This window comes from Trichechus manatus, unplaced genomic scaffold (assembly GCF_000243295.1).
Source record: "Trichechus manatus latirostris isolate Lorelei unplaced genomic scaffold, TriManLat1.0 scaffold00111, whole genome shotgun sequence".
NCBI lineage: Eukaryota > Metazoa > Chordata > Mammalia > Sirenia > Trichechidae > Trichechus > Trichechus manatus.
Window position 1 is genome coordinate 542,534 of NW_004444047.1, and position 11,333 is coordinate 553,866.

The window sequence follows — 11,333 nt, forward strand, 5'->3', positions numbered from 1 at the left end:
GCCCGACCACGCCCCCAACAAGGGGTAAACAGAGGCTCAGAGAGGCTGACGCCCGACCACGCCCCCCAACAAGGGGTAGACGAAGGCCTGGAGAGGCTGACTCCAGACCACGCCCCCCCGCACACAGCCCCCCCATGCCTTCGGGATCAGGTCCGCGCCCGGTGCGCACAGCCCCCACCCCCACCCTATCAGGACCAGCCCCGCTGCGCCCACCTTGCTCTTTTCCTGCTGGAACTCGATCTGGAGGCTGGTCAACCTGGCCCGCAGCTCCTCGTTTGCCGTCTGCACAGCATCCGGCTCCATTTCGGGCTTCTCGCCCTTGTTCCGGCCTTTCTTCGACATGCTTCCTCTCGGAGAGGGCTCAGGTCCTGCGGTTGGCGCGGGGGCAGCTCCACGTGCTAACCGGTGGCGCAGGCCTCCGCTCGCTCCGCCACCACCGCATCAGCCACCATCACTTGGGACCCTGGGGAGGAGGGGAGCCGTCAGCAGAGAGCGAGGCTTTTGTCACCTGCCTGGAACACTCAAACATAACGTGTGCAGAGACCTCCCTCCCTGTGCCGAATGCTTGCCTCTGGCTGGCACTTCTCCAACCTGGGCTGCCCGAGAATCACCTGGAGGCCTAAGAAGACCCACATTCCAGCCCGCCCAGAGAACCTGACCTGCCTTTCCAACAGCTCCCACGTGGGCTGAGGTGAGGTCCATGGGCCACACCTGGAGTCCCCTGGCCCTTGATGAGAGACTGCACCACCGACGCAGCCTGCAGCTCTCAGTCTGCCTCAGTCAGCCGGCAGCGCCTTTCAAATGCGGGATCCTGGGCCTCACCCCAGAGCTCCAAGCACAGGGGCGTGTGGTGGGGCCAGGGGATTTCCCATCACCCCCATGGGATTTTGAGGGCCGCACCGTGAGAAACCGGCTCTTAGACTTCACAAAGGCTAGTGGTCTCCCCCAGCCCCCTAGGTGAGCACAGCCCTGGTCACTCTGTGCCAGCATGACACCTGTGGTCTGTCCCCAGGCCTCTAAGCCCACCTGCCCAGTGGATGGGGGTCCTGATGAGTGACTGACCCGTCTGTCACCCACATTCCTCTGGGGGACCCCCAACCTTCAGACAGACCACCCTCAAAATCCACAGGTGGCAAACCCAGAGCCCTTCAAAATGAGGCCAGTAATAGCAGCCCGTGCCTTGGATGGCGGCCCACTGGGTACCCATGACACCTATGCTCCTTCTCGCTTAGTCAGCACCCTGCGCAGTGATAGTGCCCAGGCCTAGGATGAGAAACTGAGGCACAGGGACTGAGTGTGAGCTAGGCAGAGTCGGGGTTCCAACCCAGGCCCATCTGCTTTAGGAAACTTGTGCCCCAAACAGGATTTGTCCAAAGTCACAGAGGGCGGGGCGACGGTCAGTCCCTGAACCCCAAACTTCCCACACACAGAACCCTTAGAAGGGACACATCCTGACCACTCTCCAGGAACCCCCTGGAGGGCAGGTGGCTGCAGAGAGGACGGGACTTCCCCAGCTGCCTTGAGCAGGACATCGGCCCCAGTGCAGATGAGGAAACGGGGCTCTGGGGGTCGGGGGGCATGCCCTCACACTGTGTTCCCCCAGATGCACGTGCACCTGGAATGGCAGACAGTGACCTTGTGTGGGAACTGGGTCTTTGCAGATGTAACCAAGATAAGATGAGGTGGCACTGGAGTGGGGTGGGCCTAATCCTATAGGACTGGTGCTTTTATAGAAGAGAAAACAGACACACACACCGGGGAGACACACCAAGGGAGACAGCCATGTGGAGATGGAGGCAGAGATGGGAGTGATGCGGCCACAAACCAAGGATGGAGACCAGGGAAGACCCCCCCTATAGCCTCCGGACAGTGTGGCCCTACTAACACCCTGATCTCTGATTCCTAGCCCCCAGAACTGTGAGAGAATGAATTTATGTTCCTACACGCCCCCTCCTCTGAGGTGTTTGTCACGGCAGCCCCAGGAGACTAAGACGCCCCTGACCTGCAGGTGATTTTACGTGGGTCGTTGGCACCAGGACACACAGAGCCTGCGCACCCCACCATGCACGCCCCCCACCCCAGGTGGTCAGCCCTTAGTGAGCCCCCCCACCCCCACCACTTAGAATCCTCACCACGCCCCCTCGCTTCCTTGGTTTTTGCTGCGGCCCTTACCACCTCTCGCGTTCCTGTTTTCCTGATTTCTTGCTCATTGCTCTCTGGGCCTGTGAGGGCAGGAGCGAGTTCTGTTTTGCTCATTACTGCATGTGTCCCGGGCCTAGGACAGAACCTGGTATACAGCAGGCGCTCAGGACAGACTTGTGGGTGGACGAATTAGGAGACATCTGATCTGAAGGAGGAGGCTGCACGCTCTCCGTCCCAGGAAAGTCCCTACTGCTGCGGAGACACCTCCACACGGAGCCATCTCAGTGTGCATGGGGGTGGGCGGCGGAGGAGAATGGGGAAAGGCCATCCAGGTGTGCGGGAGGGGGTGAGGAGAGACTGCTCATGGGTGTGGGGGTCTCCTTTCAGGGTGATAAAAATATTTTGGAACTAGAGAAAGGTGATGGTTGCTCCACACTGGGAATGCACTAAATGGCTAAGTTCACGTGATGTGAACTTCACCTCCGTAAAAAACAAGTCTCCCTGAATAAGTGTATTCCTTTAGTTTAACTATCTGATTTCAAACAGATTGCACTAACTTAAAAAGTCATAAAAGTATCCCTACCCCAGGCTTAGTAATATGCTTGTCGGGAATTTGTTCTAAAGAAATACTTCCCAAAAGGAAAAAGCCATATGCCTAAAGATGTTGAGAGTCACACTATTTGAATTGTTGATAGCAATGAAAACCTGGAAATAACCTAAGGGCCCAAAAGTCAGGAGGTGTCAAAGGGCCAAGGAGCAATGAGGGAAAAACACTCTGAGCAGCTGGAGCGGGGCAGGGACCCTGCCTTCCTGTGGGAAATGCCGCTTTTCACCTGGTCCACACCTGGCGATTTTCAAACTTCATTTTTAACCCTATGTGTCTTAGTTACTTGTTGTTGTTGTTAGGTGCCATCGAGTCGGTTCTGACCCATAACAACCCTATGTACCACAGAACGAAACACTGCCCCGTCCTGTGCCATCCTCACAATCCTTAAGCTTGAGCCCATTGTTGCAGCCACTGTGTCAATCCATCTCATTGAGGGTCTTCCTCTTTTTCGCTGGCCCTCCACTTTACCAAGCATGATGTCCTTCTCCAGGGGCTGATCCCTCCTGACAACATGTCCAAAGTGTGTGAGGCGTAGTCTTACTTACCTAGTGCTTCTGAAACAGAAATACTACAACTGGGTGGCTCTAAAGAGGAGAAATTTATTTTCTCACAGTTCTGGAGGCTAGAAGTCTGAATTCAAGGTGTGGTTCTAGTGGGGAGGTCCTTCCTTGTCAGCAGTCCTGGAAGTTCCTTGGCATCTGTCTTCCCCTGTGTGTGTCTGTCTATTCTGCTCTTTTTATGACTCAGAAATGATTAGGTTTAGGACTCACCCTACTCTGGTATGATCTCATTAACATAAAAACAAAATCCCCTATTACCAAACAGGGTCACATTTACAGGTACAGGAGTTAGAATTATCAACACATATTTTGGGGGGACACAATTCAATCCATAACACCATGATTGTTATAATGCTGTTTATGCAATCAAGAAAAACAATGAAAAAGAAAGTGTTGGATTCTTCTTTGAGCCTGAGCTGAAATACCAGAGTGATCTCACACCACAGGCCAGCATCGGCTCCTCACTTCAGTTTTTGTGGCTCATTTTCCTCATTCATAAATCATAGGGAGCTGTCCAGGTTGTGACCAGGGCCAAAACACAATGGTGATGATGACGACCCATCCACAGGGACAGCTGAAGCCAGGTTGTAAGAGTCCCTACTCCATGGAGTTGCTTGAGAATTAAATGATTTAACGTTTGGAAAGCCCTCAGTACAGTTTCTGGCCCGCAGTAATGCTCAAAAAATGTCAGCTTCATCATCATCACTGTGATCATCACCATCACCACCACCATCATTACCATCATCATCACCATCATCATCATCATCATTACCATCACCATCATCACTGCTGCCATCACCATCAACATCACTAACAGCATCAGCATCAACATCATCACCATCACCACCATCACCATCACCATCACCATCACCACCACCATCACTATCATCATCATCATCATTACCATCACCATCACCATCATCACCATCACCATCATCACCATCGCCATCACCATCATCACCACCATCACTATCATCACCACCACCACCATCACCAACATCTCCATCATCATCACCATCATCACTACCATCACTATCATCGTCACCATCACCATCACCATCATCACCATCGCCATCATCACCATCGCCATCACCATCATCACCACCATCACTATAACCATCATCATCATCATTACCATCACCATCATCACCATCGTCATCACCATCTTCACCACCATCACTATCATCATCATCATCATTACCATCACCATCACCATCATCACCACCATCAATATCACCATCATCATCACCATCACCACCATCACCATCACCATCATCACCACCATCACTATCACCATCACCATCACCATCATTACCATCACCATCATCACCATTATCATCACCATTGTCATCACCATCATCACCACCATCACTATCACCATCATCATCACCATCACCATCACCATTACCATCACCATCATCACCATTATCATCACCATTGTCATCACCATCATCACCACCATCACTATCACCATCATCATCATCATTACCATCATCATTATCAGTCAGCCTTCCATAGCTCCTGCCTTGGGGTGGAGTCCAAACATGTCCCTCATCACTCCATCATCCTGTCCACTTGCTTGCTTGCCCTGTGAGCTGCCCAGCTCCCTGAATACCATCTTGCCAACATGAGTCTCCAGAATAGGCAGAGTGCCTGGCACCAAGGAGGTGCCTACTCAACAACACCAGGACATCTCTGGATGCCTGCTGGACTGTGGACACATCACCCATTGGTGTCTACACATTCACAGAATCTAGGCAAAGAGGAGATGGGGGCAGGGGAAGGGAGGTAAGAGAGGAAAGGGAAGAAGGGGCAGAAGAAGAGAGAGAGGAAAGAGGGAGAAGTGGGAGGGAGGACACAGCAAGCACTGGATTATCCTGTAAATTCAAGACTTGGCTGCACAAAGCCAGCCAACTTCTGAACATTCAGAGTAGGTGAAGGGAGATGAAAACTCAAATTAATTCCCAGCTACTGTATTCTCTCAGTGTTGAAATAATCTCTAAACTACAAAGCAAAAGAAAACCCCACCCCTTCTGAATTAAAGAAAAATCTTCATAATAAATTCAGCAAGATAAAAATTACTGAAGGAGCACATTATAAAATATTATAAAGTAATATGTCACACAAGAACAAAAAAAAATCATAATACTGAATCTAAATTAAAATGACCAACAGAAACAAAGCCATGCTGGTAGAGGTTTTGAAATCAGCTAAGCAAGCATCCTTTCCAGCGTGTTCCTGACTCTTCCATTTGCTGACCTTCTTGGTGAGTGTAGACAGTAACTCTGCTCACAATCTCTTTGTCAGGCTTAGAAGACACATAAACAAATCATTTTGCTTCCACATGAAAAAAACAACATGTGTCTTAGTTATCTAGTGCTGCTATAACAGAAATACCACAAGTGGATGGCTTTAACAAACAGAAATCTATTTTCTCACAATTGAGGAAGCTAGAAGTCTGAATTCAGGGTGCCGGCTCTAGGGGAAGGCTTTCTCTCTCTGTTGGCTCGGGAGGAAGGTCCTTGTCTCTTCCACTTGTTTCCTTGTTCCATGGGGATCTCCACGTGGCTTGGCATCAGTCTTCCCCCATCTCTGCTTGCTTGATGGCTTGTTTAATCTCCCTTTTATATCTCAAAAGAGATTGACTCAAAATAAACCCTACACTAATCCTGCCTCATTAACATAACAAAGACAACTCATTCCCAAATGAGATTATAACCACAGGCACAGAGGCTAGGATTTACAACACATATTTTTTGGGGGACATAATCCAATCCACAACAACATTATTTATACTTATTTATTTATTTATTTATACTTTGAGAGGGAAAGCGAGAGAGGGACATCAAGAGAGGGAAAGCGAGAGAGGGACATCAAGAGAGGAAGAAGGAGAGAGCGAGAGCCAGAGAGATGCTGCTAATGGGAAAGCCAAGTGCTTAAAAATGCCCACTGACCGTGGAGCACCCCCTCAAAGAAACGAGTCCTTCCTGTACATTGTAAGCAAACCCCGTGCACCTTTGGCCCTGTCTCTTTCCTGCGTGACGCCAATGCCCCAGCGTGGGGTGGGGTGACTCAGTGCTCCATGGAGGTCCACAAACCTCCACCCCGTGCAGGAGCACCCCATGTGCTCAGTGTCTCAGGCACCCAGTGCTGCAGTAACAGAAACACAAGTATGTGGCTTTAAAGACCAGGTCGTGGATAAATTCATGGATAAGAATCAGCATGAATCCAATCCCCAAATGTGGAGATGGATCCATTCCCCACCTCCCCGCTTCTCAATCATTTCTGACACGAGCTGCCCACACGGCACTCTCTCTCTTTGACCCTGGTCATCCAGAACTAGAGCAGACCTCTTAGATTAAAAGGACACTGACCATCAGACTGCCAAATAAGCAGACGCCACTCACAGTACTCACAGAGAGTACTATCCTTACGATTATAGGTTTATTACAGCAAAAGGATACAAAACAGGATTACCATAAGGAAGAGACACAAGGTCAAGGTCTGGGAGGGTTCCCAGTGTGGAACTTCTGTGTCTCAAAGAGGGCGCGTCACCCTCCCTTCTCCAACCAGGAAGCTCTCTGAGCCTTAGGGTTCCTGGCTTTTACCAGCCAGCCCTGCATGATAGGCTAAATCATGCCATCTGAGGCTAGTTGATATCGGCCTCCCAGGTGAGTCTTTCCTGCTCTGGCCAGCCCACTCACCAGCACAAATCCTCAGCACAAATTCTGGAAGTCCCAGACCAAGGCACCCCAATTACTCCAAAGGTTATTTCTCCAGAACCAAGGACAAAAGCCACCTTACTTTGGTTAAGCTAAATTCTTTACCTCACAAACAGACATTTATTTTTCTCACAGTTCTGGAGGCCAAAAGTCCAAATCAGGGTCTTGGCCCTGTCAATGTCCTCTGTACCCTCTCTCTTGGTTTCTGGTGTCTGCGGTGGATCATTGGTGTTGTTGGACTTGTACACTGGTCCTCACATGGTGTCTGTCTTCCTCTGTGTGTCTCTGTGTCTATTTGGTATTTTTATAACTCAGAATTGGTTAGGTTTACAACTCACCCTACTAGACTATGGCCTCATTAACGTAACAAAAGAAACACCCTATTTCCAAAAAAGGTCACATCCAAAGGCACAAGGGTTAGGACTTCAACATATATTTGGGGGGACACAACTCAGTCCCCAAAACTCAGCACATCTCCCTGATGCTCCCTGATAGTTCCCAGACTCCCCTGCAGGAGGTGGGGCCATGTGACTAGCCCTGACCAATGGCATGTGGGCAGCAGTGTCCTGTGTCACTACTGGGCTGAGGTGCTAAAGAGACACGGTGTTCATCTTCTCTCTTCCCCGGCTACAGAGAACTTAGAAGCCACATGTTGTGACGATGGTAGGACTGAATGGAGAGGGTGGACCCTGAGTTACCAGCTGGGGGAAAGGCCCATCCCACAGATGCTCCTACCAACCCTGCCCGATGAAATGTGAGCTCGCACAGACACTCCTACCAACCCTGCCCAAGAGAACGTGAGCTCGCACAAATACCCCTATGGATACTGCAAATGAAACACAAACTCCCAGAGACACTCGTACCGACACTGCCCAACAGGACACAAGCTCCCAGACACTCCTAGTGACACTATCGAATAGGATGCAAGTTCTCAAAGACGCTCCTACTGATGATACTCAACAAGACATGAACTCCCAAGGATGATCCTACCAAAACTGCCCTACGGGATGAGAGCTCCAAGATGCTCCTACTGACTTTCCCCAAAAGGATGCAAGCTCCAAGACGCTCCTACCAACACTGACCAGCAGAACACGGGCTCCCAAACACTCCTACAGACACTGACCAGCAGAGCATGGGCTCCCAAACACGCCTCCAGACACTGCCCAACAGAACATGAGCTCCCACAAATATTACAGACTCTGCCCAATGGAACGTGACATCCCACAGACACTCATACCAACACTGACCAAGGCTACAGACACTCCTACCGACACTGTCCAAGGGGACATGAGCTCCCCAGGCACTCCTACTGACATCACCTATTGGAACACAAGCTCCCAGAAACTCCTACCGACACTGCCCAACAAAATGCGAGATACCAAAGACGCTACTACTAACCCCTTAAAATTATCACCTAACACCTTGGTAGCGACTGATATAACTGGGTATTAAGAAATTATTGTTGTTAGCTGTGGACGAGTTGATTTCGACTCATGGGGACCATTCAGCTGTGTCTTAGGCTGGTACTCTAGAGGAGCAAAACCAGTGAAGTGTGTATATATATATAGAGAGAGACAGACAGAGACAGAGAGACAGAGAGAGATTTATATCAAGGAAATGGCTCACATGGTTGTAGAGGCTGGCAAGTCCCAAGTCCATGTATGTGTCTTGGTCATCCAGTGCTGCTATAACAGAAATACTACAAGTGGATGGCTTTAACAAAGAGAAATTTATTCTCTCACAGTCTAATAAGTTGTAAGTCCAAACTGAGGGCATCACCTCCAGGGGAAGGCTTTCTCTCTCTGTCAGCTCTGAAGGGAGGTCCTTGTCATCAATCTTCTTCTGGTCAAGGAGCCTCTCAGTGCAGGAACCTCAGGTCTAAAGGATGCACTCTGCTCCTAGCATTGCCTTCTTGGTGGTATGAGGTCCCCTTGTCTCTCTGCTCGCTTCTCTCTGTCATACCTCAAAAAAGATTGTCTTAAGACACAATCTAATCTTGTATATCTCATCAACATAACTGCCGCTAATCCATCCCATTAACATCATAGTGATAAGATTTACAATATATAGGAAAATCACATCAATCACAAAATGGAGGACAACCACACAATACTGGGAATCATGTCCTAGCCAAGTCGACAGATATTTTTGGGAGACACAATTCAATCCATGACACTGTGGGTCAGGCTGGAGGCTTTTCCTGACTCACGAAGCTACAGGGCTAACGAACCCAAGATCGGCAGGTAAGCTGCTAGCTCAAGTCCCAAGAACTGGAGGTCAGCTGATGAGCCAGAAGCAGGATCCAGAACAAACAAAAGCCAGTGAGATTTGCCAGAAAGTCCACGTATATTGGATGCACGCCACATCCCCAAGGAAACTCCCTTTCAACTGATTGGCTGCTCATAACAGATCTCATCATGGAGATAATTACACTATATCAGATCTCATTATGGAGGTGACTACATCATTAATAGCTGCCAGACTACCTCATAACTGCCAAACCACTGAAGATCATGGCCCAGCCAAGTTGACCCACAATCTCAACCAACACAAGCAGTAACTAAAGAAGTGCTCTGACCCCCAGCAACATCTATGAATCTATATTTTGGTCTGTGTAAACCGAAATCACCACGATAATACTTAAGCACTTCTTAAAAGAATATTTTATCGTGTTTTAGGTGAAAGTTTATGCAGCAAATTAGGTTTCCATTTAACAATTTTTATACAAATTGTTCCATGACTCCATGACATTGGTTACATTTTTCAAGATGTGTCAACATTCTCATTATTTCCATTTCTTTGTTCTGTCTCCATTAATCTAGCTTCCCTGCCCCTCCTCAGCATCTCATCTTTGTTTTAGGGTAAATGTTGACCGTTTGGTCTCATATAGTTGATTATTTAATGAAGCACAGTACTCACAGTTGATATTGTTTATTTTATAAGCCAGTCTATTAATTGGATGAAAAGTGACCATCGGGAGTGGCTTCAGTTCCAAGTTCAGAAAAGATGCTTTGTAGTATTTTGATGTTTTGGATTTTGTTAAGGCTTGCTTTATGGCCCAGTATGTGGTCTATTCTGGAGAATGTTCCATGTGCGTTGGAAAAGAAAGTATACTTGGCTGCTGTTGGGTGCAGAGTTCAGTATATGTCTATGAGATCAAGCTGGTTGATTGTAGCATTTAGCTCTTCTGGGTCTTTGTTGAGTTTCTTTCTGGATGTTCTATCCTTCACCGGAAGTGGCGTGTTGAAGTCTCCTACTACTATTGTGGAGCTGTCTATCTCTCTTTTCAGAGCTGTTAGTTTGTTTTATGTATTTTGGAGCCCTGTTGTTGGGTGCATAAATATTTATTATAGTTATGTCCTCCTGGTGTACTGACCCTTTAGTCATTATATAGTGACCTTCCTTATCTTTTGTGGTGGATTTTACTTTAAAGACTATTTTGTCAGAGATCAATATTGCCACTCCTGCTCTTTTTTGAGTGTTGTTTGCTTGACAGATTTTTTTCCATCCTTTGAGTTTTAGCCTGTTTGTGTCTTTAAGTCTAAGGTGCATCTCTCGTAGGCAGCATATAGATGGATCATGCTTTTTTATCCAATCTGCCACTCTCCGTCTCTTTATTGGTGCATTAAGTCCGTTTACATTCAGCGTAATTATTGATAGATATGAGTTTAGTGCTGTCATCCTGAGATCTCTTTTTGTGTGTTGTTCACTGTTTCTTTGTTCTCCTCAATTTTCTGTGCAGAGTCACTTTTTTTTTTTTTTTCATCTTTTTCTTTGTTGTAGATTTTGTGTTTGCTGGGTCTTTATGTTTTTCTACTTTTTTATTTTGATTTGTAGGATTGTTAGATTCCTTTATGGTTACCTTAATATTTACCCCTATTTTCCTAAGTTTATACCAGTCTTTTATTACTTTATATCGCCTTAACTTCCCCTCCATATAGAAAATTAATGTCTCCATTTTTTAAGTCTTTTTTTTTTTTTTACATATTGATATCTGTTTCCATATTTTCAATGTTTTAGCTTTGATGTAATTTCGATCTCCATATCTGAGTCAATATCTGGTTGCTCTATCCTGTGTTCTAGTCTTGCGTTGTTAGCTGGTGTTATTGATTATCTAACTGGAGGACTCTCTTCAGTATTTTTTGTAATTTTGGTTTGGTTTTTGCAAATTCCCTGAACTTCTGTTTATCTGGAAATGCACTAATTTCACCATCATATTTGAGAGACAGTTTTGCTGGATATATAACTCTTGGCTGACAGTTATTTTCCTTCAAGGCTTTAAATATGTCATCCCATTGCCTT

The 11,333-nt window shown here is 47.4% G+C and overlaps 1 protein-coding gene across 1 annotated transcript in view; it reads right to left on the bottom strand.

The window, feature by feature from the left end:
• Window positions 1–11,333, bottom strand: part of JAKMIP1 (janus kinase and microtubule interacting protein 1) — a 114,739-nt gene that overhangs the window by 76,070 nt on the left and 27,336 nt on the right. Inside the window, exon 2 of the mRNA XM_023737994.1 lies at window positions 214–463. Within this exon, the coding sequence (XP_023593762.1) occupies window positions 214–342 (129 nt within the window). The 5' untranslated portion in view covers window positions 343–463. The remainder of the gene's footprint in view (window positions 1–213; window positions 464–11,333) is intronic.